At 36.6% G+C, this 27,619-nt stretch overlaps 1 protein-coding gene across 16 annotated transcripts in view; it reads right to left on the bottom strand.

The window, feature by feature from the left end:
- KDM6A (lysine demethylase 6A) overlaps positions 1–27,619 on the bottom strand; it is a 167,942-nt gene that overhangs the window by 9,060 nt on the left and 131,263 nt on the right. For all 16 annotated transcript variants that reach the window (XM_075033585.1, XM_075033587.1, XM_075033588.1 and 13 more), the window contains 9 exons: positions 13,548–13,677; positions 11,902–12,007; positions 10,942–11,147; positions 8,490–8,554; positions 8,313–8,387; positions 6,351–6,499; positions 5,220–5,334; positions 2,940–3,127; positions 1,537–1,678 (listed from right to left, as the gene is read on the bottom strand). In XM_075033585.1, coding sequence (XP_074889686.1) covers positions 1,537–1,678; positions 2,940–3,127; positions 5,220–5,334; positions 6,351–6,499; positions 8,313–8,387; positions 8,490–8,554; positions 10,942–11,147; positions 11,902–12,007; positions 13,548–13,677 — 1,176 coding nt within the window. The remainder of the gene's footprint in view (positions 1–1,536; positions 1,679–2,939; positions 3,128–5,219; positions 5,335–6,350; positions 6,500–8,312; positions 8,388–8,489; positions 8,555–10,941; positions 11,148–11,901; positions 12,008–13,547; positions 13,678–27,619) is intronic.

The following is a 27,619-nucleotide window of genomic DNA, read 5'->3' as shown; positions in this document are numbered from 1 at the left end:
GTGTTTCCCTCGGAGAAGGATGCTATGCTCAGTCATGTTTTTTCTCCTTTTAAGCCTAAACCATGGCAAAACCCCCCGAACTTGTGCAAATGCAAAATACAAGTGCCAAAATATTGAAATAATGTTTTGCCAAAAACATTCCAGAACTGCTTCAAGCTTTACAATAGATGCCTGCTGGGCTTGGGAAGATATACATATGAAGATAATTGTGAAATAAGTTTGTGGGTTTGTTTGTTTTGTTTTGTTTTTTAAATGGACTTTCTGGCTTCCTCCCTCGCACACCCTGCTGCTTTTCCCTGTTTCTCATTTTTAACTATTCAGTTTCTCCTCTCCCTTTTATGACAGCTGGCATCCTGAATATAAGCACTAATGGCTTAACTGAAGGGGCAGGACCGTCAAGCCTTCAGCAAAGATTTTCTTTCCCCTAGATATTAGTTACTAGATTTTAAGAAAGTATTCACACATAAATGGTATTCCAAAAACTAGCTTTATGGTGACTACAAACCTCCCTGTCTTCGACTTCCAACATTCTTGGTCCTTACAAAGTTACCATTTCACCAATTCCACAATTCTGCAACAGATATTCAAGCTTAAATTCCTACTGTAAAAAGGACTCTCACTCAGATGTCACCAATAAGTCCTACTAGGGGGGGGGGGAATAAATTATTTTTCTTTGCCCTTCCTTTGCAAATTAACCCACCCATTTTTTTAAAGGTCCATTTCAAGGCAAATTATAAAAGGATTCAATGCTTGTGGATCCAGTATGTTGGTAAGACTAAGAAGTGCTCACGCTAGAAGCTCTTTGGTAGGCTTAAGGAAAACAAGAGACTGCTGCTACCAGAGTATTCTCCTGACGAGTAATTTGCTTTGGAATTCATTCCTCCACTTTGTTTAGGACAAACCTATGATATATGCTGAAATGTCCATTCATTCCTCAACATAGGTTGCAATATTCCTAGCCTGGAATATTCCTGTATTTTGGAATATGCGTATGAGAAATGTCACTAAACTCAATTACCGTTTTACACATCAATTAATTCATTGTTCAGAAGAGCGAGCAAAGGGAAGGAGGCTTTCAAATTCCTACTTACCTTTATTTAAAACATTTATACTGGATCTCAAAATGACAGTGTGTGAGCACTAACTACAGGTTCTAGAAATGCAAAATTAAGTTTAACCTTGCTGTAAAAATGATCAAACATCCAAATTCTAGTATTTGGGTTGGTGACCTAATGTCATTATTTCTTATGTACTCTGAACAGCTTTTGTCATCTAAGTCAACTGTTTCTGTAAACTGCTATATTAAGTCTATAGCATTTTTAACAAAAAATTTAATTAGATCACTCCAAAGCTATGCCGCAATAACATCAAATAAATAATAAAATTAATGATATCTATAAATGGATTCTTTGAAAAACAGAACATAAAATATTTTTGGCTTGATTCTCAGAAACAGAGGATTACTTACAAATCAACTATTGTTTCCTGCTTGAAGAGGAAAAGGGTACAGTAAATGTTCAAATAAATAGAACTTACTTTATCATTTCAAAAAGCTTTGGATCTGAGACCTTGATATTTCGAGCCATGTTCCATGAAAGATGAACCATGGGTACTATGGATTTTACACTCTGCAGTTTATTCCACTCGTACCGTTCCACTGCCAATTTATATTGACAGGCTATACAAAAACAAAATTACAAAAACAATTATTCAAGTTAAGAAATAAGTATCAAGTGCAGCCAAAATAATCTGATTATAATAAAAAAATTATACCTTTTAGGGCTAGATTAAACTTCATTCGCAATGACCCATTCATTCCAACTAGACTTGAATTCTGTAAAATTACTCTTTAAAAATTGTATTTATGATGCTAAAAGAACGCATAATGCTACAGCAGTAACAACTATCTGTGAGAACAAGTTACTGACAAGTCTTCAATTTCTATGGTGAACAGAGAGCAATATTTCAAAAAGGTTTGCTTAATAAATTTTCAAGTATTTCACATTTAAAAAAACCAACTAAACTTGAAATGTCTGCATCTCACTTTATTCACTCTTTATCATAATTTCACAATGCTATGGTGTATATAATACGTCTTGAAAAGGAAGACTGCACCTTGAGAGATTTGTTGCAATAAGTCAGACTTGTTCATTAAGCAGCAGCGTACTCATCCTGCCCTTTTTAAAAAAAAATTCTACAAAATTTACTGCAACTTAATATGTGAGCTCTGTATTGGTCAGCCACACAATCCTGGATACATACTATTTATTGCACCATAATGAAATAAAGACACACCTTAAACTATTTAAGAAAACAGGAGTTCTTTGGAAATACATTCCCTTCAAATGCTTGACAGAAGCTCAGTTTAGCTGTGAAATTTCCTTCCATTCTCACATCTAAAAACCTTCCAACACCATAGTTCAAAACTAAAGACTTCCAAAGCAGTAAGTCTGAAAAACCTAATACCCCTTTATGAACAAAATTTTACAACTGTTCGCATTTCCTGATGCTTTTACTAAAGAGCAATTAGGTATCTGTTGTCCTGAAAAAGTTAGACTGGACAGGCCCTTAAACTCATATGCAAGCTACAGCACAGTCTGCTGAGTAGAACAAATTTTGAGAGACAAAGTTAAAAACGGCCTACAAGACAGAGTGTATAAATTAATATAAAGATTTTATTCTGCTAGTATTTGCTATACAACTGTAATTTTTACAAACCCACTAAATGAATGAGTGCAAAGACTGCATTCTTGCTCTTTCTCTTCCTCTTACCAATGGAATTATTTAAAGCTTCAACACACCATGTTTTAAAATACAGTATGTTCATTTTTTTAATCTAGTAAAGCATGGTAAATTAGTAAGAAATGACAGGTTCTGTGGCATATGTAGTATAATATTACCTAATTATGTAGTTGAGCACAGGCACTATTCAACCATACCTGTAAGAGGGCCAACATTCCACGCAATGTTGTTGCACCAGCCGATAGCCTGAACCCAATGAACAGTGCCAGCATTTATCCACACTAAATCCCCTGGTCTTTGAATAAACCTATAAACTGGGACATTGGCTTCATACAAATCTTCCAAGTTTGGCCACCAAGATCCCATGAGGAAATTCATATTATTCCTGAAACAATAGGAAAAATAAAGTCTTCAGCATTTATCAGCAGACATATTAGTGGTTGATACTTCAACAAAATTACCTGTAAAACTGATCATCACAAAAAAAGCTTTCTGCATCTAATCAGTGACCTGGGAGGACTAGCCAAAAGGAAACTCGTCTATAAAATTCCTGATCCTAATTCCATATTTCACATCCTGCAATACATTAAAACACTTAACCATCTAGCTGCCCATGTGAAGTCAGTTTATGGCTTCCAGTTATGTTCTACTTTCCTTTAAGTTTCCCAGTATTTTATTAATGCTGAGGCAGAGAAATCCTTGGTCAGATCTAGCATGACACTGCTGCTGCTTTTTTAACCGGTGCCTGATTTTATATACAGGCCATACCAGCTCTTAAGAATGCTTTCTGTTTTGAACAATGCCAGCCAGGTACTCGTACTGTCACTGTACACACGTGAAGCTTGTCCACACAAGCAGCAACCTGTTGGCACCATCTCAACTGTGATCCACAGGTCTATGCTATATTCAGCCAAGAAATGTCGACCCGCCTGAGAAGCACGAAGAAACACCTCCATATGGATTTCCTAAGCATGAACTCTTCCGCTATAGTCATGCAAAATACATACGTCTCTCCCATACTTATCCCAATTTTATACTGTTTTTATACTGTACCGCGGGAAATCCTTCACAATTCATAGTTTTCAAAGACAATTCAGTGCCTCTATCAGGCACTCTAAACGTTTTATGAGGTTACCAAGATCTTAGTTTCTCTGTCACCCTCAGGGACAGTGTCATGTGGGTAAAAGGCATGTTGTCATAGAGACGCAATTGCATCAGTGGAATTACATTGAGATGGCTCATGTTTGTAAAGGTGGATGAAATAAGAACGGTTGTCAGTAGACTGGCAGAAAATACAGAGTACAGAGACACTGAGATGAATTTGCAGAACTCTGGAAAAGTTCTGAAGGAAAGTCAAGAGCTTAGTCCAGTTTTAACTGGGCTAGGTAAGAAAAAAAAATTTTCCTGTAAGAACAGCTTCAGAGGCTACTGCTTGAATACTAGCATGATCAGGGGATGCAATTGCTCATACAATTTTTTTTTTATTTTGGGGGGGTGGGGGTAGGGTGGTGGGCATAGGGGGGTGCAAATGCATGTGTGTGTGTTTTGTTTGTTTTTAAAGCATCCACTCAACACAAGGCACAACACAGAAACCCCAGTCTTAGATATGGTTGAGTATTTCCCCAACGGTCAGTGCACCTCAACTTTTCCAGCAAGCTACAAACACATAAGTGTATGCAAAGCATGCCATGACATGTCCTGAGGTCTAAGTAAACTAAGCTCTCCCTCTAGATGCAGCAAGAAACAATGTCAAAACACCACTTACTCTGTACTCGCTTGGGTACAACATGTACATTAAACATAATAAAGATTAACAGCATATATCACCAGGAAAATATTTTACTCCATCAGTCCTAAAAAACCAAAACAAACACCCAATTCCCTCACCCTCAACTTTTTTCTGTCACTCCACTGCAGTAGCCCTAGAAGCCATTAGAAAAGCATCACCATTTGGTAATAGTAGAGGTCAGCTTTAATATGCATGATACAGTGCCTAGATAAACAGTAAGGACTACGATGGATTTTCTGATATGGAAATGTTACTACTAAGAAAACTGGATTGGTGCCACATAATACACATTGGTAGCAGACAGCCTATGCTTATAGTAAATTTCTGATCCCCCTTAATGTATAAATTTGAATCTTGAACCTAGATGAGCATTTGTTACTACCCATCTCTCACTTCTCGTATTCCCTTCATTCCTGTGTTCAAAAAAGACAAATAACAGACCTACCGCTAATTTTTGAGAGCAAAGCTATCACAGGCAATCCAAGTTTCTGTACACTGTACAAATGTCATATTTTGTATAAATTCTAAATTTTTCAATTTGATTTGCTTTAAAAGACTTTTCTGACTACATGGAAAACCTGTAAAATAATGTCATTTTACACCACCCTCAGTGATTTTCCCCACTTAGGTCTGAGAAAGACACAAAGAACTTGATAAAAAAAGAGGAAAAACAGCACGCCCAGCTTACTTTTCACAGAAGTCATTCATGACACCCCAATAACTTTCAGGGACGACAAACCATTCACAGTCACCTGGACCAATATTTATATTTACTGAACAAAAGTTGTTATTTTCTTGATGACCTGAAATTTAGAGAAAAATAGACACACTTTATGTAAGGCTGATCTATCAAAATAAAGCTATGAAAATGCAAAGTTACAATTACTAAAACCCTCTACATCATAGTTTAAGTATTAGTACATATTTTTATATGACACTTACACACACTATTTAGGTGCTCCATGGTTTTAAGAAATGCAATTAAACTACCAGTGACAACAGAATTCTGCTTTTGTTAGTTTGTGGAAGATGAAAACCCGGAACTATCAATCTTGTGAATCTGACCAGTACTTCAGCAGTTCCCTTTCTGTAGAAATAAATGCTTCAAGATGCTAAAGCTTAGATTTTGTGTTTTATGATAGCTCTTGACAGTCCCAGTCAGGAGCAAAACTTCATGACTTCAGGCACTGAATAGACAAGTAGTAAGAAAATCTGTCCCAAAGAGCTTTCAAAATCAATGTAGAAATGCCAGTATTTTATCTTCTTTTGACAGCTGGAAAACCGAGCCATAATCCCTAATGGAATTTTCTAAAGTTGTACTTCAGAAAAAACAGACCCTGAAATTTAGTCCAGATCCCTCAAGTCTCAGTCCACTGCCCCAACACAGCACTATTCATTATGGAGGATTGAGTTCTATCCTCAGACAATAAAGAATCTAAAAAGTCAAAGTATACTGATTTCTATGATTGCACAAGACCTACTTCGGAAACCTGTAAAAATCTTCAAGGCATGTAAAATACAAATACTGTCCAAGGATATAAACCCATCCTCTTTGTCCTCTTAAAGAATTCCGCATTGCATGCAAGAGGTTAGTATGGTAATTTCGTAGCACTGCAGAAATCCAGAAATTTCCACTATGAGGTAATTTAGCACTTCTTACACACAGAGTTCAGTTATACAAGAAATTAAAAAAATAATGAGTATGTACAATTTTATCACGTTTAGGCATGCTGTAAGATACGGAAAAGCTGCAGTGCAATTAAATCAACATTACAGGAGTAGAACCTGATTTTTTTTTGTGCAAAGAGATTATACTCACCTGGTGTTCTGCTTCCTGGAACCTTCATGTACAACTGCACTGTGTTCATGCCCAGGATGGTATGACCAACATGGCTTAGAAGATTTCCTGCTGATACCACACGTACAAAAGCAGGAAGTTTTGTCAGTTCATGGAGTTGCAACTTCCACCTGCAGCAAAATAGCAAATCAACAAACTGTGAATCCCTAAAACTCTTAGAAGAGTTTGGGAAATACAAACATTTTCAAAAAATTGTTAGCATAGGAAATAAAGGAGCAGACAACCTACTGCTATATAACTTAGCATCTCTTAAGAGGGAAGTTGAGACAATGAAATACCCTTACTTGACAGTTACAGAAATTTAAAGGACAATTTCATTTAAGGGTGAGCTAAAAGTCAGGGTGACTCACTCTCGCAGTTAGCCAGTCTGCTGCTATACTGCTAGAAAATTCCGCTTGCAATTTACGCCTCTGTGTACATCTTTTCCAAGTGAAAACAGAGCTGTGCTCTCCCCACACTCTAAGCCAGCCAGTCAGAAACTGTTAACCATGCTTTCAAGAGCCAAATGACACGATGCTACAACATATGTCAAGAAGACTGTCTAAATATACCCTAGCCTGTGCACACAATTGTTGTGACCAAGAACGAAGTTAACAACATGCATGTGCTACAGAACTGAATACCTGCATTAAGAAAAAGACAGATCTTCAGACACAAAAATCCCAGGACTTAAGTGCAGAGCTCTGTAATGTCACCCAGGTGTCTGTGTTACTCTTCCAATTTCAAAATATTTCCAAATATAATCGCAAATCTGACAGGCTCGTTGAGGGGAAAGATAATTTGCAGCAAAAGCTGAGACTGCAGATCATAAGATCTGGCACCCTGGGATCCTACCAGAACTATTTAAAGTATCAAAATCCAATTCCCTATGAGCCTCAGGTTAGTTATGCTTAGGTTAATTTAAAGTCTCTCTTCCAATGGTTTGCTCAGAGTGCTAGTTTATTAGCAACAATTTTGTATCTACAGATAGATTTTTCTTTAGAAAAAAAATAGCATCAATATTTAAAATTTTATAACAATCTCTGATCACATACATATATACACGTATTGACCTTTCAGTAACTACACCACTAAAGACTTCAGCATCTTAAGTGGGCCTTATTCCCCAGTTTCAAACACCATAACCTTTTCTTCTGCTCTAATGATTGAAGTAGATCAGAATTTTTGTACTGTAGCTGGCATGACTGACAGCCTAGACATGCTGGATCTTTTATAGAAATACATAATAACTAGAGATTGAACCAAATAAAAAATTATTACTGGTCAATAAAACCATGCTTTCAGAATATTTCTAATACTTTCTGATGTTTTTCTGAGCTACCTTCATCTACTCACAGAAGGATATGTAGTCTAAAGAATACTCAATTTATTCCTTATTTTTTTGAGGTTCTGGGAGAGGTATCACGGCTTATCCACAGGTAAGCATTGGTCTGGTCTTTACTACATATTTTGAACCCTGTTCCTGGATAGAGAAGCAAGAGCTATGAAAAAGTGGAAGCAGAAAGGATGACAGTAGGAATAAAAAGAAACAAAAAACAAGTAAGAAAAATCTAGACAAACAAAAAAGAAAAAACATCTGATCTTACAATTTCTGTGCAAAGACTGAAAACTTGGTATTGTCAGAAGTAATTAAAGTTGTAAACAATTTAAAGCCTCAGAATTAACAGTTTCTGATGGATGTTTGAGTTAATTTCTGGACAAAATAAAGATCCTGGAAAGAAAAGCTTGAAAAGAGATTTTATAGTGAGAAGGATTCATAACAACAGTTTAAAGACCAAAGGTAACAATTTCATTGTGGAAATAGGGTGTGCAACTGGAATTAGGTTTAACAACAGACTGATGTCTGAGAAGAAGGTATTGATTTTCCAGAAGGAGTATCATACTGTAGAATAACACTGTGAGGAGACACTGTAATCAACTTACTTTTTGTCATCTGACAGGTCAATATTGGTCCCAAACTTGATTGTTTTAAAAGGTCCTCTTCTCCTCCTCCCAGAGCTGAAAATATAGAAAATAAAATAGGTGAATGTGAAAATGGGAATGATGTAAAAAAACCACATAAAACCAACTACAGAATTATCACAGTTATACCACACTTACTTATCCGAAGATGTGGATTCGTTATCTGAGTGGTCCTTGTGGTGACTCTTCTTCTCATTTTCCTCCTATAAAATGCAATTGTGGAAATGCTTTTCTATATATGTAAATATACATAAAAGTAAGAATATTTATAAAATATATAGGTATAAAATGATAACATGTTCACGGAGATAAGCACACTTGTTTCAAGATGCGGGTGCAATCTTCAAAATACCTGTATCTAAGATTTTATGTCAATATTACTGTTAAGAAAATTTTTAAAAAAGTTGTTAGTCAAAAGCCATTGCAAACAATTCTTTATGACTACAAATTCAGCAAGGCTCAGGGCAGGACAACAGAAAATGTCTACAATGTAAACATTTTTGCTAGCCTACATTAGAGTTACAAATGAGTATGTTGGTTTGCTTCATTATCCAGGTGAACTGGAATCCAGTCTTAAGGAATACTGTTAACTTTTTCAGATTAGAACATTTACCTTCCTTCAAAGTCAAGCAGGTATCCTGATATGAAACTGGGATGACTAGTATTTATGAAATTAATTTTATAAAATCCATTATATAAAATCTTTTGAATTTTTCATAGCCATATGCTATTTTAGCACTGCAGTAGCTAGGACCATGACTAGTGGAAAAAATCTAACCATATTAAATGATGTAATCTGATCTTTTTAGCAGAGTGCTCAAAACCCTATTCTAAAGACTTCTTTTTTGGCAAGTATATGGACACAGAAGGAAAAAACCTAAGATGAAAAGGAGGAAAGAACTGCCTGGAGGCTATTCAAAGATCTCTGGCTTTGAATGGGATTGTTGTTAAATCTCAAAGTGCCCTATGTACCTGAGAAAGTCTTATTCATCCTTTGAATGAAGGACAAAGAGAAGCAAAAAGGAACCTAGTGATGATAGATTTATCAAATACTGCAAGACATGTTAGAAAAGCAATGTAATAGTTGTTAGAAAGGAAAAAAAAAATGAAAAAGAAGAAGATCACTTAGGGCAAGCCAAGAGGACTGTGTCTGTAGAAAGAAGAAATGAAGCTTTCATTTGAACACTGTGAAAACTCACCTAAGGACAGGTCAAAGCAATGTTAGGCAAAGGACACATGTACACTGTCTGATTTCCAAGGGAAAAATGAAAATCATCATTCTGAAAATTATTTTATATATTGCATTTTTACCACCAATTTGTAACAGAGAAAAAAAATAAATCAGAAAATCCTGCAGTTCACTTCTTGGTGCAAATCCAAAGCTGCGGCTTTGCTGCAAATCCAAAGCTGAGGCTTTGCTGCTGACAAGCTGGTATGTGATCAATTACATACGTTATTAAACGTGTATATATAATGTTCCAGTGAAGTAATGTTCTCCAGCCCCTTTGGAATGATATACAAGAATACAATGCTGGTGCAACTGTTCAAGGGGCACTAGAAAACTTCAGTCGATATCCTACTTAAATTTATTACCACTGCAAAGGAAGAAAAATCCCATTTATGTCCCAAGCTCTTGAAGACTTCAGTGCTCCCCACTTCCCAACAGTATTCCTGTTTCTTTTCCCCCTATATCAGTCTCATTCAAAACCATGACTACCTTCCCTTCTCTTTTCTTCGACTACCGATTAATTCCTTCATTTCTAATCCTTTCCTCTAATGCCCAAAGGTTAAATCTAGAAATTCTCTTTCCTTTCTTACTGAAACCACTGCTGTTTCTGTGTAATGGCACTGAAAACTGCAATAGTCAATTCCCCACATTGGTGTTTATCCTGTTTTCTAATTAACAACTGGTCGAGAATATCTTTTTTGTCTTAGTTCCACTTTAGCCCAATCTTTTTTATAACACCAGATAATGTAAGCCTCTGAGGAGGGCCTACAGCTAATTCCAAGGATGTGCTCACTACTTCAGCAAAAATATTAAAAGTAATAACAATAAAATAACATTTCAAGCATTTCACTCTCTCATATGTCTAACAACTTCTAAACTAAATAGAAACTGTTATGTTTGGTACCCAACAAAAGAAAAGTATGAGTGTAAACTTCTAGTAAGCTACATCCAAATTAATTCAGAATATTATGAAGAACAAAGAAAGCTGATTTCAAAGCGTGTGTGAAATTCGAAGCAATACAAGTTTAAAAAAACCCAAACATCATAAGTGCTAAATATTTTAATACAAATTTTGACATTACTATACGAAAGCTTAAGCTAACAAGCTTGTAAAGTATGTAATAGCCAGGAGTTCTACATTAAGAAAATTAACTTTTACATTAAGCATTTGGGAAGAACACCCTATGCTGTTTGACCCTCTATTCAAAACAGATTTTGTAAATTTACCTGTGCTCTTCATGCTCATGGAAGTGTCTCCTTTTCCTTTACAGCTTCCATTTGTTTTCAATAGCCATTATTAATTGGTTCCAGAGTTGGTATACAGTTTGCGAATTATAACTTAAATAATAACAATGGACTTACCCTTAAAGACTCCTGAAATGAGGAGGCCTGGTACTGTGCATATTTAGCAATTGTTGTATGAGATCTACTGCTTTCACAACGCCAGATTTTCTTTGTTCCAGTGGGGTCCCAGTTTTCATCCGCTGGCTGCAGTAATTGTGTCCTTACTTCTACTATGTGTTCATTATTTGCTTCTACCAATGTCTTAGTAGAGAAGAGTCCTAGATCTAATAAATAGGAATAAAATTAATAAATGAGTTAAAATATAACAGAGTTTCAAGAAAATTAATACTTAAAGTTATCTAAAGGGTTACACTAAAGCATTCCCCCCCGCCCCCCCGCGCCTCAGCCTTCATAACACAGGCCACCTGTAGGTTAATAATTAACACTCGTGATTAATGCTCAAAAAGCTTTTCTGCACACAACAGTAGAAGCTTAGGAAAAAAACTTGGCAGCTACTGTATAGACTATATTCCAAGAAACATTTTACATGCCTTGTGCAAACAAATCTGCAAACAATTTTTAAATCTATTACTAATAAAGTATTTTTCAGACCAGAGTTTTATGAATGCACTTCCATCATATAACACATTTCCTACTAGCAATGACAGTTTTTCTATCTACAGAGTTCAAAACATTGTACAGCGTCAGATTATAGATTATTAAATCTAAGTACAAAGACTTGTAGCCATAGTTTTCATAGGAAAAAAGTCTATCTGTAAGCTTCCATATCCACAGCTCAGTTCCTCTCTGCACACAACAAAATCTGCTGGATTTTGGGGGATTTTTTTTTTGGAGATGATCAAGATTAGAAACAGTAGCAAACTGAGAAATGACACATTACCCTAATTACTTGGAATACACAAGTAATACTATATTACAGAAATAAAATATTCACTTTTAAGAACTGAGAGACTTTTTAAAAAACACATACATTTTTCTCCAAAGTAAAAAAAAAAAAAAAAATTAACATAAACTTACCTAATTTAAGCGCTCCAGCAAGGCCACGTATTACAGTAACAGGGTTGTTTGGATTTGTACAAAATTGATGTAAAGGTGGAAAGAAAGCATCTCGTTTATTTTCCAACTGTAAAATTATAATGGAATATTAGATGGCGGATGAATTTAGACTCCTTATTTGTAAAATAAAAAAGATTAATAAAAAAAAAGATAAACAACAGAAAGAAGACAGGAATTTTCTCCATTTCCCTGCACTATGGGGAATGAACAGCTACATCATACAACTCTTTCCATAGTAAAAGCTGGGTTCACTCCTGAAATTAATTTGTTACTGCAATTTATTTCTTGGCATGAATTATTCCCAGGTTGCCTTGGCTTTTGCAACTCAGGTTTCCTGCAATTTATTTCTTTATCTGACAATAGCCTTGTACATTCCCTAAATCTACAGAATTCTCTGAAGAGCAAGATAATATACTAACTTTATTTTTAGAAGTCAGAAAAGCTAATTCTACAGATAATGTATACAAGAAACAGTATAATTAAAAAGACTACTCTCACAGTATATCTCATGTTAACCAGACAGGCTGATTTGGTTTTCTTATGCTTTTGTGCACCTATGACCTCAATTTTATGCTCTAATCTCCCCCATTTTTTTTTTTTTAATTTTATTTAAAATTGTTGTGCATCTTTTAAAATGCCCAAGACATCTCTTTCAATAAACAAAACACAATACAGAGTTCCCAAATATTGCGACCCACGCTGGCACATCTACGCAGTATGCTGCAGCATGATGACTTAGCAGCTTTGTATGGATTCAACAAAGCTGTGACGAACTTTTAATAAGGTAATTAATTCAGATGCAACACTTAGAGAACAGTTGGAAACACTATTGCTTCCAAATTAATCTAGCTCTCAGGCAGACTCCTTGTGTAGTATCAGACCAAAGTGCCAACCACTTCTGGTCCCCAAGTTGAGCTGATCAAAGCTAACTTGAGGTTTTCACACTGGCTATATGGACATACTATAATTTATTCTTCTGTTATGAAGACAGTGCACATCGTGTAACTTAATCTTCTATTCCTAACTTAGCTCAAACTTTTCACAAAGCTATTATGAAACTTTACTGTCAAAACAGAAGTTTTAAAGTTTGAGTAAGAAAATACTATACAACTAAAACCTGCCTTTTCCTAATGATGTTTTGTTCTTAAATCACCTCAACTTTCATTAATTTTTTTCTTTATTTTGAAGCAGGTTGTTAGGAGAGTTTAGTTTAATTACTTGCTCATTTATACCTAAACTGTCACTTGCAAAACATGTACATATATATTTGAAATTTTGTGCATCGTATCTAATGAACTGTTTTGCTTATTCTGCCAATATTATGAGTATTAAAAAAATTAATAAAAACATTCTGAAACTTTTTCCTGTTTACTGAAATTCCTAATTTACACTTGTAAAATTTACACTTGGCTTTAAAAGCCAAACTGTGTCTCAAAATTTTCTTTAAGGTTAGCATTTTTCCTGCTTATACACGAGTTGGGAGAGCACTGTAATTACAATTCAGCTATGAACAGTACATCTTTAAAATAATTACATTATGTAATTCAGATATCCAAACAATTAAAAAAGACAGCCAGCAATGCACTTCTACCATTAGATTTACTTACATAAATACTAGGTGTAGGTGGATTCAGCTTGTCCTTTGGCAAGGGAGGGTATGGTGGAGGCGGTGGTCGTGGAGGTGGGCATTTATCCAATAGAATACTACTGTTAGATAAGCCATTTTTACCCAGATTCCTAAAAGGAAAGAAGAGCTGCCTCTGTCAATACTTGACAAATAAAATAAATATATATTAGTGTCATCTATTCTGCAAAATAATGATGTATAAGAAGAAACCGTAATTTAAGATGCAAAGAAAGCTCACACATTTTAATTTTAATAATTTGGTATTATTCAAAATAATCCCCACTTTGCCTACCAAATCTGCAACATCACCACTATCGGTTAAAAATGTGGCCATTTTAAATAAAAGCAAGTATGACTGCTTTGACAAAATTTAACAGAGAAAGCACGTTTCAACTAGAAATAGAGAAGAACCTTATTAGGTCGGCACTGGCTGGTGGATGGTCAGTTCATAGCAGTTGACATAATGCAGTCCAGTAATGCTGTGCATAGCACTGTGTAAGAGCACAAAGTCAGAAAATGACAATGCCTCAGCCAAAAAACTGCTGAGTCACAAGAAACAACTGTAACTACACTAACGACACTAAATTGAACAACCACCTACCCCTCTCCGATTTCCACATTTTGAAGCCAGGAGGAGCCACTGCTGCATAATCCATTTGTTTGAGCAACAGAGGAAAGGACCTACCCTGAGCAAGTTGCTGTGTCAACACCCATACAAGTACTTGAGTGAGAACCTTGCTTGTTACATTTGCAGCCTTTCTTTGGAGATTTCCAGGCATGGATAACCCACTGTATGTGTATTCACTTTTCCTATAATGAATGACCTGAAAAAATCTGCATTCTGAGCTTAGTCTACATTCAATTTCCAGTCACTATCACCAGGAGAGTATTTATTAACAGAACTATCCCTTAAATTTTTGTTTGTTAAAAATGACTCAACTACTTCAAAATTCTTCCAACTACACATTATTTAAATCCTTCTTCCAACCTCACCTGATTCACTAGTTGTTGTTACCACCTCTCAACACCCCACAAAATGGGATGTTTCCAATGCATAATTTAGTTATGTATCTGCACAAAACTCACCAGTTACAAAAAAAGTTGTTCTGGTAACAACAGTCTCTGGCAGAAAACACAGCTGACTTACATTACATGAAACTCCCAGCAACAGAGTTTGTCTCTAAACCACAGTAATACTGGCAATGAAAAACACTGTAGAGCTGGATGCTGGCATGTGAGAGCACTGCTTCAAATCAACCTACCATAACCAATGAGTAAGATGGACTTGGGGCTTGAGATCAGATCAGACTGACTGTTATGAGAAAGAAACACATTAAAAAAAATGAGCAAACATCTCACGTACCCCAGGCTGCAGCAAAGATGAGCATCCTGAGAAACTGGTGCTCATCATGACAAACAAGTCAGTCAGTTCAGAACTTATGCCAGCTTTCTAACTCATACATTGCTCTCCTTTGACAGAAGATCAGAGCAATACAGAGACATATTTAACCACTGTCTCCAAAGCATGCCTGTCAAAGTACCAAACACAGCTTATTTCTTGTGCTAGGTAAGCCTAATGCCAGAACAGATTGCAACTTCTAAGAAACTGAAAGAGCAATGCAGAAGCTTTGATTAGGAATCATCCAACTTGGCAAAAAACTCACTGACCAATGCTTAATGTCTGATGCAGTTCTTGCAACGGATCTATTGTCGTGTCGTGTGTCGTCCCCCCCAACATAGAAAAAACCCACAGCAATATAAAATCACCATCACTCAAAGAAATTTATCAACAATGGTTGCATGAATCTGAGATTCAAACCATCTATACAAAGTGAAACTATAATCTGAATAGCAGATATTAGAAGTAACTATAAACTTTGCATTACCAAACTGAAAAATAAAACCAAAAAAAGCAAATGCATAGTACTAAAAATCAAAGAGAACTTTGACAAAATTCAGTTTGCATCAATAAACAGTTCTCAGGCAATTTTGAGGCAAGGAAGATGAGAAAGACTGAACCTGAAGAAAAAGGGACATTGCTCAGAACTAGTGTGACTTAAGCTACTGTAGTCACAACCACATAATCACCACAGCAAAAGCTCAGTAAAGCCAAGGTACATGGGGTCTTCAGGGAAGGGGGACAATAGAGAAAGGAGAAACTCCTGAATGCTTAGAGAAACTACAGGTCTGAAAAAGCAAAGGAGATAGAGGACAAAGCAGAGAGTACAGAGTAAAAGATCAGATGAGCAGAGTTATCTCATAAACCCAGCACTTGAAGCTGATACTACCAAATGTGTGCCACAGTTTCCTATTAAGTTACTAAAACCCTGTGTGGAAATTTCAAGAGAGGAAAGGGGCCAAAGAAAAGCAAAGCTGAGATAGGAAAACGCTTGTAATTCAAGTGGCACAGGAAACAGATGGGCAGAATATTTAAAGTTGTCTTTAACAGACCAGTTTCACTTTTTTTTTTTTTTTTACTATGAATCAGAATAACTTACTATTAATAACAATGCAAGAGAACTATTAAAGAATAATGCTGTAATTGATCGTGTGCAAAACAGAGTGATGGATAGCATAAAAAACACCAAAGAAGTACTAAAAAGATTTGCTACTGGCACCTGAAATGAAGCGGTGTGAGTATCCGCTGCCAGCCTCTCCACCTCCGGAAATACAAAACTACGGCTAGTGAAAGGAAAGCAAAAGACCCTTTCTGACCACAGCAACCGTGAGGAAAATCTCACATATCTCTGTTTCAAGAGCATACTTTTTGTAAGAGGCTGAAAGAGGAAACGGATGCAATGCTTGAGAAAAAACAAGCCTGATTTAGGCCCCGAAAAGAAACAGGATGCCCAAACAGTCACCTACAATGCTGTGATGGAGGAATGGAGAAGGACAGGCTTCAGTCATTTAAACTGACTTTCCAGAGGGAATTAGTTTTTCATAGACTGCTCAGGGAGAGGAACACCATTCCCACCGAGCAGAAAGAGAAGACAGGAGCAGCTGTAAGCCTCAGAAATATGAGGACAGAGGTGCACACTGATGTGCGGCACTGTCCTGAGCCAAAGCTGCAGCTCTTGGCCCACTGTGATTTGCTCGATGGGTAAAAGCAACAACAACTCATGCAACTGCTTTACCCCGAGGACCAAACCCAAACTGCTATGCTTAGGAGCGACACCAACCACTATGGATGAAATAGGTGCCTCAATTTCATGTAATTACGGGATCTCTTGAATAATCAATCATCAGATTCATTAAAACACCCCCTTTCTTCCCTTTTACTGCTCTTCAGGATACATTCCCACACCTTCTAAAAACAGTTTACGTCCTTCAGTCTTAGAGAACAACTTTCCCTCTGGCTGTACCAAAACACACAGTTAACCAGAAGCAGAGGTATGACCCAGTCCGCTTGGCAACAGCCACTCTCCTCTTCATTATACAGCACTCGCTCCCCAGTCCGTGCTGTTAGCAAATATTAACACAAATAATTTAATGCTATGTAGGGATTTCTTGACAAATGGAGACTGATGGCTTAGCCTAAGATGATGCCTTCATCCATCTACCACATCTCTTCCCTCGAGATTACTATTTTCACTGCATGGACAACCCAGTAGCTCGTTATGCAGCTGGGACGTCCCTGTCCATGCAAAGACGGACTCCAGCTGCTCTAGCCTTAGAGACTCCCCTGTCAGAGCCCTGCGTCACTATAAAAAATTAAATAAAACAAGACTGAAATCTGATCCCAAGGCAGTATCACTGAAACACAATTACATGAAACTCACCAGTTAGTTGCTATACACTTCATAGGTACTTTATAGACTTTGTACCATCCCAGTTGACTGAAAAATGGTATCATGCAAGTTTAAAGCTAACCGTGTTACAGAGCTGTATTAATTTTAACTCTATTTTATTACACAAACTCTCAACTAAATCAAGAACATTAAAGCTAACATGATAAAAACTTATTTTCTGAGAACCAGGAATCATTATCATTAATTACTATCCTTTACATTTATTAATCACCTCAATAATTTTATTATTTTGCTCAAGCCTAATCTCAGACTGAGAGGATTATGTATATTTCTCAGAAAGCAGTTCTCTAGTGCTTTTCAAGTCCTCTGGAACTTTCTCCGTTTTCCAAGAACTACAAAAAAAAAATCTGTATGAACAATAACAATTCTCTGGCCTGCTCTTTCAGAGATCATGGATATACGTTATCTGGGCCTCTGACTTAAAACCACCAAATTTAAGTATAACTACTGTTTAACCTTCTCCTTGTGAAAACAGAGTGTGTTATCGTACATCCCATGATGTGAACATCATATCTGTCTTTTTCCCAAGCACAGAACAAAAACATTTACTGAACTCTCTTGCCTCTATTGGCTATTCGAATAGCTCTGTGCAGTCATTACGCATTAGTGTTTTTTGTGTTTCTTCTTTTTCATTCTTGGCTATAGTTTTCCTCTTTCAAACTTCATTTCTGAGTTTTCTAGAACTCTTCGCTTCGGTACTTTTAAAAATATTTGCCCTTCTTGTTTTTAATTGGGAGACAGTGACTTCTTGATGATAATGAAAAGTTCCTAAACAATTTCCAGTTATTTTGGATTTTAGGTACACTTTACAGGCCAAAATGGAATAAGTTACAATCATTTGCACTTAAGCAGTTATTTTTGTTGTGAAGTCAGTCTAAGTGAATTATTATTTGAGGATTATCTGCATGAGAATTAACAAGGTTTCACCACTCAAGTGTTATTCTGAAGAACAAAATTAATACCCTCTCTTCCCCAAATAAAAACCACATTTAACATGAATATAAGGAACTGTGGATTTATGTGATACTCCATCTCAAATCTAACAGAATTAATTAATCTACAAAGAAGAATGAACAAAAACATTTTAAAAATGTGCCTGCAGAAGGAATCAGTTGAAGCACTGGGATGCACAGTACTTACTTGACCCAGTCTTGATTCAAACCCAGCCTTTCTTAACAGTTAGTGGATACAATTAATTGCTTTAATACTGCAAGTTATTATAAAAACACAGAAAAACATCTGTCAACACCCATCACCCTGGGAAGGAGGCGGTTACTCACAACGCCTAACTGGGCTCTCTGAGGCTCACCTCCCCAGGCTCCTTCTATAGCCAGTAGAGAGACATGAGCTCTCAAAGGGGAATATAAAGAAGTCAAGTCAAGCTTACATTATACTCAAATGCAAGTAATGCCAGATAATTACACAACCTGTTTATCATGCAATTCTCTACCCCAGCCTTTCACAACCAGGTACTAGCTGGCAATACTCCCAGAGATCTTTCTTTTTAAACCTACAGAAAATCCTACAATAGAACTGTGGATTTTCTCATTATGCAAATGTATTTCTAATAATTTTCGAATTCTGCCCTGGTTTTGACCTCAATAGTATAGATTGGCAGTAAATTTCAAAGGTTAATTATATGTTATGTAAGAAGTAATGTTCCTTTTTTTCTTTTCTTAATGACTTTTACATCTTTCCTTTCTATTTCATTTCCTAATCACCTTGTTCTTAGGCTATAAGACAAACAGAATCACATTAATGACTTATGTAAGAAAAGCATTATAACAAGTGGTACCAAACTTTTTCATATGCTTGCCTTTCCCTAAACTATAAATCTTACCTATGTTTTTTTACTCCCAGATAATTCTGCTTCCCATCTGCAGAATTCTGTATTTGCCTTTTGAAACAAAATGGAATGTCTTACTCTAAGCAGGGTTTAGCTTGTGAAAACACAGTATTTCAAATTTTATTCTTAAAACTTTTGCTATGGTGAAGTTGACTTGCCAGAAGTAATGTGCCTTTAGAAGAATTGAACAATTTTGCCTTCAAGCCAAAAAAGTCCTTTGCTTACAGACAAAGAAACCTCCCAGTAAAACAAGAATTGCTTTTGTTGGTTTTGTTTTTAAGAACAAAACACAAACTTAATCCAGCTCCTTTCTCCACAAAGTACTTCCGCTCAAATAGGTTTAGGCTCATTGCCTCTCGACTGCAGAGTTCCCAAACCAGTGATTCGCTAATTGACTTCACAAAGCAGGCTTAATTGCCAGGGAGCAGCACCTTCAGAAAGATCAGCCCAAGTTTGCTTCTGCCCCAGGCTTCAACACCAGGCCCACTGAGCAACGAGATGTCTGTCCACGTCAGCCTCTGCATCGCTTTTCCCACTCCCCCTCATAAAGCTTCTTATTTCCTACGCTTGTGTACATGCTGGCCATTTATCAGGCCCTTTTCCAGACTGTTTAACCCAAACCATCTTCTGCTTGTTGTCCTATACTTTTATCTTTTACAAGGTCCCTCGAGAGGCAGCTAATCTCTCCTGGTCTCCTGCCACTTTCTCTTCTCAATGGACTGCTCTCTACTCTTCCTCTTTGCACACCAAGGAAAAAGAACTATTAAAAGGCATGTTAGTCCTTTTTAATATCCATTACCATCAAGCCTACACCTCTCATTTGCCTTCCCCAATTAAGCCAATTGGTAAAACTTTCAAGTTCAGAAATGCCTTAGAGTTTTCAAATTAGTCTTTCCAAATATCAACCATAAAATGACAACAGCAACCCTCAGCTGACACAAAGTTGCCCAGTTCTCTGGCTGGGCTCTTTAGGTTTGAGGACCTCTTGCATGGACTTCTCTAAGTCATTTTCAAACAAAAGTTTTGTTTGGAGCTTTGCCTGTTCTTTCAAGGCTGTGAACAAGCTTTAATAAATAATGATTAAAAAAAACCCCTAAGCCATTTCTTATTTCTTTTATGAGAAACAAAACAAGTCTACTCAGGAACTTCTCTATGCTGCTTAAGGGAAGGACTTGACCTCGCATCGGCTTTAGAAAGGGCAAGTGATGGACCCTCTCAACTGAGACGGATACTGGATTTCTAACTTCAGTCCTCCAGGATGTTAATTAGATGCACCAGTTGAAACACTGAGCTAGGAATCAGCTGGTTTCACTTCACTAGAAATAAACAGCTCTAGTGTTAAATCTCCAGTATTCCAATAACGTTTCATTAATTCTCCTTTCAGAAGGATTGCTCACAGGGAAAAGATACTTACATTTCTAAGAGTACAGAAAAGAGCTTTTGATAATTCTCTTTAAGGAGACGTGACACACAACTAGACAAAAAAAAAGACAGAAAAAGAAGACCACACTCTTCTTCTTTTCCCATGTATTAACAATCGGCTTTTCTAATAACAAACTGAGAGCGTTTATTCCTAGCATATTTTCTTCTTTTAATCACACGATTTTCACTTATGCTCAACATTACTTGGTTTTTGTTTGTGTGTGTTTTTGGTATTTTAATGACCTCAACAGGGGATTTTCTCTAGGAATCTAAGGAAGGATAATTAATTTAATAGTACACTCTTTTATCTGTTATTTTGCTCAGAGGCTTAAAGAAATTTAGTTTACTATGTAGACAGTTTACCAAACATAATAAATTAGTTGTTTTATAACCACCTTAAAATTTACTGTTGCAATCAGTTTTATTGGTAGGGACGACTAACCAAATCACACTTACACTTCCCAGAATCACCTCCTCAATTCTCTTTCATCCGTACACTCCAACAGCAGTTTAACAAGATGAGCACATTTGTTACCCTACTGTTCTCCAGAACAGCATCTTAATGAGATTTGCATATTTTAGTCAATAGCTCAGCTACTGCACTTCTAAATTCCTTGTAGCTTTTCAATGAACATTGTCTAGCCCTTCAAGGGAAGCTCCTTGTAGAAGTATCAATTGCTATGCCAGCACCTTCTGTTTGACCCCTTCTCAGCCTCCTAAACAACCTCACTTCACCGCATGAATAGAATAGGTCTCTGTTAAATATTTCCTCAGCATTCTCACTGAGGAAGATGGATATAAAGAAACTTTTCAGCCTCTGCAGTGATCTTGCCCTGCTTAAGCGCTCACTTTAGTCTTTGGTAAAACAAGAACATTTACCAAGTCTGTTCCTACGGACCAGACAACCTATTCACATATAATAAAAAAAGAATCAAATGGAGTTTTCTATTTGGCATGTGTTTTGCATTTTACGATACAAAGCATCTCCTTTCACCAAATGGCTTCACTTCAGCAGCTTTCATTAATACAACACTTGTTTACATAAAGCAAAATTACAATCTCGCAGCATTTATTTTTGCCTGACTACTTCCATTTTTATTTTATTGTAATGGATGATTTCTGAACCCCTTTTGTAATAATTGCTTTTACCTTAAAAAATGCCAAACTTCCATATCTCTAATGTTCCTCTGTTCTTAAGCAACAAGCAAATTCCTAGCAACATTAACAAACAAGTCAGTTTTTGGTGGTGAGTATTACCATGTTGCTTCCTGATAAAATCCCTCCTGTGAGATGAGGAACTTCATTAAACTGCAGTTCACTATCCTGTAGTAGGTCAGTTATAGTTAAGTTCTGAATCAACTCTTGTGCATCACTTAATCCCAAACTGCTAGTAATTTCAGGTCTTCTGTGCTCTAAGCACAAATAAAACTGTAGGGTCTAAAAGATGTAAAAAATGGCTTCTCTTAGACAAAATTTTTTTTTCCCCAAACCTGTAAACATTTGGAAAAAAGATTATTTAACAAATAGACTTCTAAGGAATTTCAATGCGACTTACAAGTAACAAACACTCTGGTTTTGAAGTAAGCATATACTAAACAGAGCCAAATGCAGAATAATGAGGAGGAAAATAAAAATTATTAATCTAGAGCTCCAGCTATAAAACAGCAAGTTACATCCACCTGTTCCTACCTGCCAAAATAAGCTTTTTTTCCCTAGAGAATACCATCAGGACAATAGGGCAACAGACTGCATCAAGTAAGTATTGTCAGAGAGCAAGAAGAATATGCCAGAAGATAACAGAATATAATTATCCACATTAGAGATGAAGCCAGAATGTCTTTCTGAACTTATCAAATTAAATAAGGGTATGAATGTAACAAATGGCAAATTAATACATTTAAGGCCCTATCCAGTGTAGCTCCAATATATAAAAACTAATACCACAAGACAACTCCCCTCTCCCTGTGCATGAAGTTTATTCTAGCACAGGTGTTTGGGTTTTTGTTTGTTTATTTTTCTTAAGGAAAAAAAATCAAATTATTTTCAGGTTTTCTATTGTGGATAGCTTTTCTGCAGTTTTTACAGTAATTTTAAAAATCAATACTTTTGGTCACAAATTCACTTTTGTAGCTCAAGATACCACTTACAGAGACAGTGCCCAAAAGTAATCAGTACTATGGGAAGTATTTTCAATTCTTTGTTTTTCCGTTACCTTACACTGTGTTAAAAAATAAAGGTTAACGTGCAGTACTGAAGTTCATAGTATCTGATACATGAGTATATAAACATCTTCTATCCCACTATGTATAAAGGTTGACTTATTTTGTGAAAAAAGCAGGGCTTTCAGCAGAGTATCTTTCAGTATTCTCCCCCCTAAACATTTTCTCCTATGTCAATCATGCACACAGTATCTATGACAAGGATGTTCTCCCCAAAGCTTTGCTCCTGAGCCGTCAATGTGTGTGCATGCACACCTTCAAACTCTACACATTTTAAAACAAAGCAAGGGCTAATCAACTAGTTAGTACATGGCTGGCATAGCCTTGTCCTCAAATTTATGCATGTGAACTGTAAGACATATAAGGACGGCAGGAAAAAAACCCAAACATATTATATAGTGGTTATGTTATATAGAGTTACTATTTCTATTAGAATGAAAAAAACATGTAGACACGGCCTCTTCCCTAACAGATCACCAGCCCTAGCACAGGTCACGAACAGTAATAATGAGCACAACAGAATTTTCACATATGGGACATTGTCTGTCTGACTGCCTTTACACTTTAGGCTTATCCTAAAAACGCTGCAATTGTAACCTTGTTGCTAGTCTCACCAAATTTCTCAGAATCTCTCCTTATTATTAGAAGACATATGCAGATATTTTCCAGCAAGCATAGTTTGATGAGGAGAGATGCTGTCTCTAAAATTTGTGAAAGAAGTTCCAGCCCAGACTGAAGCATTTCCTGACCTCCAAGTCGCTAAGGAAAAAAAAATACTAAAAAAAAATCTCTCTCCTCCACTTTTCCCATTGCTCATCTTTCTTTATTATCCAGCTACTAAGTCCTCTGCCTCGCTGAATTAAGGTGCAGACAGGCTGAAGAGGGAGCTCTCAATCTCTGCTCAGTAAGAAAGAAAGTAAAAGGCACATCCAACACCTTCTGAGCTGTCTGCAAACTATTAGCTTACCTCCCTTGAAAACTGATTATGTGAGCCTGGGAAAAAATAAGGACTACATGAACCCAAGTGAAATGCTGTAGAAAAAGACAAGAGACCTAATCACCACATTAGGAAGTATTTTTTTAAAGGTCAGTATTTCATAATTAGAGTTCCCGAATACTGTTAGAAACTTCTACATACAACTTAAAGCAGAACTTGGTATCATCCCAGTGAGTAAGTTAAAGAAAGCACCGTGGCAGCATCTGGCCAAGCGAAAAGTAAACTTGACATGCAGCTCATGGCAAAGATCTATAGGTTCTGGCAGTGCTTAAAATTCGGCCCTTCTGCACTAAATTCACAAGTTCGAGCTGGAGTCTCTCCACACTCTGTGGCAGGCAGATTTACTCTGCCCCTCCTCAGACAAGGTGCAACTAGGAACTCAGTAGCCAGTACTCAGCAGCGCTCAGCCATGCCCGTGACTCCCAAAAAACTTGTTGTCGGCACTCTAGCCTGGGCAAGAGCTACACCGTGGTGCCTCCGCATCGGCTCTCCAGCTCCAAGCACAGGAGGAGCAGTCTTGTACCTGCCTGCAGCAGTTTACATGCGCTTAGGAAAGCCCCTGCAGACACTTCTGTGCCACTCAAAACAAAGTTGTTAAATTTCTTTTGCTATAATGAAGCCACGGTTTTTAAAGTAGAATAAAGACAGAAAAATACTTTTATTATCTTCCCTTTATTTTAGAAATTAAGTATCACTAGGAATACTACCTCTATCAATGTGCACAAAAGCAAAGACTTGTATTAAAACCTGGTTTAGGATTTTTGTAGTAAAAATATACTCAACGTTTTCCTATTGAACACAAACTGCAGATCTTGCCTACAAAGAGCTTGATAAACAGCACAGTGAAACAATCAAAATGCAGCATTTGACTAGAGGAGTACACTTCCCATGACTCTCCCAAGAAAGCTGCACGCAAATTTCTGCTAAGCAAATTCTGAAGACACAGAGCAGCTAAACTTCAAGAAAGAACTTTAAGTCTAAACCAATTTATTTTATGTGTATTTGCAATGCACTCATTCTAACACCAGACACTGAAGCTCTTTTTATACTTCTACCAGCAAGAACACATACGTGGTCCCAATTAAAAAAAGCTGTTAGGCTCTTCATTTTTATGAATGTAATAGGTGTAGAAACTTCACTTGAAAATGAACATTACACTATAAGACTTAATATTTGAAGGATGACAAAATGAGCTCCCTATAGGTTTTCTTCTCTCTTCTAGGAAATTTATCTTTGTAACAGATACCTACAGACAGCTACACCATGATCAGTATTAGTCATCAAATCCCAGTACGTTAGAAACCAGTAATTCTCAATCACAGTAACAGTTGAAGCTTTTCTGCATTTAACTGATTTATGTGGGTGCAGCGAAAGAAAGATATAAACATGCTTTTATCACTTTTTTAACATCAAAAACGGTAATGCTCAAAAGCACTACATTTGCTATATAATCCCAAATAAAATATTTTGGAGTAAAATGTATTGAGATAGTAAAAATTCCAACAAGAATTCTGACACCAGAAAAACACAGATAACATTTCAACTAAAAGAACTGTAAACACAGTTCGGTATGGAAAATGGCAGTTAGAGTACAGATCAAAACATTCAATAACTGTGTGCTTACGATTAAAGGGACTTCTGTGAACTTTAAAGGTATCTTACGTAACTTTTTCACAAATGGCGACAACTACAAGAGATGGATATAGAAATTATAGTGCTCTAAACGGTCATTTCAATTTCTCAGCATGTTTGGATTTCAAATAAAATTCTTTTGAGAAAGAAGGTGAATCTCTCCAAAGACTACCCAGAAAATCTAAGGACTTTAAGATAGCCTACATAGGGAAGGCTGTGAGCAGTAAGCACAAAGTGTGAATTTGCAAAGCTAACTAGTATCTGACAGGCTCCCTGCTAGCACATGTAAGCATGAGCTCAACCTACCTTTGAAGGATAATTAATTACTTTTGAAAAGCTTTGTCTAAACTGTGTGTAGTGGAGTTTGCTCCACTTTCAATGGAATAAACTGTCTTATGCTTAATGTATATTAAGACTGATAACATGGTGCATTATTACCAGACAATTACATACGGTAAAAATAGAGTTTACAATTAACTAGCTTTCCCATGTAGATAAAGTTTCAGTGTGTAACAACATAAAGCTGTCTACTTCTGAGCAGAGGTGATTGAATGTCCCAAACTTGTCCATATAACTAACACACCATACTACTTCTGCCTGCCAGCACATTCATAAATCCACAGGCACTCCAAAGTAGCTATATACCCCAAAGCTTCATAAAGAAACTTTTACCCTTCTAAGTAAAGACAAAATTGGAAGTATTGCTGCCAGGTTTAATGGAAAATTAAGCCAGCCAGTGAAATAGTTTTCCATTGTCATCACATATATTTTAAGTGTCGGGACTTGTAACATTGTCCATGAAAAACTCCTACAATATTTTAAGATGCCTAAGGATTTCACTCTGATGATAATATTTGTTCAGTGATGACACAGCACAGCGCAATAAAAGCAACACTATATGCAGAGCTCTGCTATTGTGCCGGATGTCTAAATATAGGGCTTGTAAGCAGTGTGGAGGGAGTAAAGTCTCAAAGGTTGCAGAATAATCACTAAGTCCTAGAAAATAAATTTTATTACTACTGTGGCAAAATACATCTTTTCTTGATGCAGGGGACTCCATGAAATTATCCTTTTTATTGTTAGAGCCTGTATCTAATTAAAGAGTTGGATTTGAAAAGACTCTGAAAATGTGCTTGTGGATTTAACCATCAAATCCCAGCACTCTGACTTCTGCTGGAGGTTCCTACCCTCTGACAACGACACCAGTGTCACACAAATAACCCAAACTCACAGATGCATTTCCATTTCTTTTTCTTTGGAAAGAGTGGGGAGTTTACCTGTCATTTTTTGTGATTTAACAACACTGAGGTAAGAAATAAATAGCTAAGAAGCAAATAGAAATGTCAAGACTTGGAGCATAGTGTTTCTGCTACATTGCTTTTTAGTAAGACAGACCTAGGAACCACCAGAAGTGTTAAGGGAATGCATTTAAGGGGACTACGTGGATATGAAATGAGCCTTATCATTCCAGTGCCAACATGCCTGTTGAGAAGATGGGACTTGTGTGTCAGAGATGAACGATGGCAGATTTAGCTGCAGCAGACTACTGCACTCAGTCCACCATCCTCTTCTGCCACAGGCCACTGGCTATTGCACAGGTGGCTAATTTTGCTGCATTTCTATACTACTATATCACTATATTGATACCACTGTAGCTTACAGTATAACATTTTTGCCAGAAGCCACTGCTAAGAAGCATTATCTGAAACTTCTACAACCTAGTCTTCCACAATCCGTGCCATCCTGTATTACTAGCAATGAAGACATCAGGGAAAATGCCGTGCAATTTGCACAGTCACGCTGCAATCACTGCCAGGTTTCCTAGTGGCTGGCCTCACTTTTTACCTTAATCCATTATGCATCTGATCTAAAATGATTCAAGCTTACTGACTAAAGACAAAAAATGACAGTAACATACCTGCTAATCAACTGGAATATAAGATGGACCAAGGCCATTATGCATCTGATCTAAAATGATTCAAGCTTACTGACTAAAGACAAAAAATGACAGTAACATACCTGCTAATCAACTGGAATGTAAGATGGACCAAGGTTTATACCTCTGAAGAGTCAAAACTACCTATACTGTAATGCAACAGACTTAAAACTAGCTGAAAGACTGCATTT

Source organism: Buteo buteo, chromosome 8 (genome assembly GCF_964188355.1).
Source record: "Buteo buteo chromosome 8, bButBut1.hap1.1, whole genome shotgun sequence".
In the NCBI taxonomy this organism is placed as follows: Eukaryota; Metazoa; Chordata; class Aves; order Accipitriformes; family Accipitridae; genus Buteo; species Buteo buteo.
Note: the sequence above shows the minus strand (reverse complement) of the source record. Positions and strands in the feature narration are given on the sequence as shown.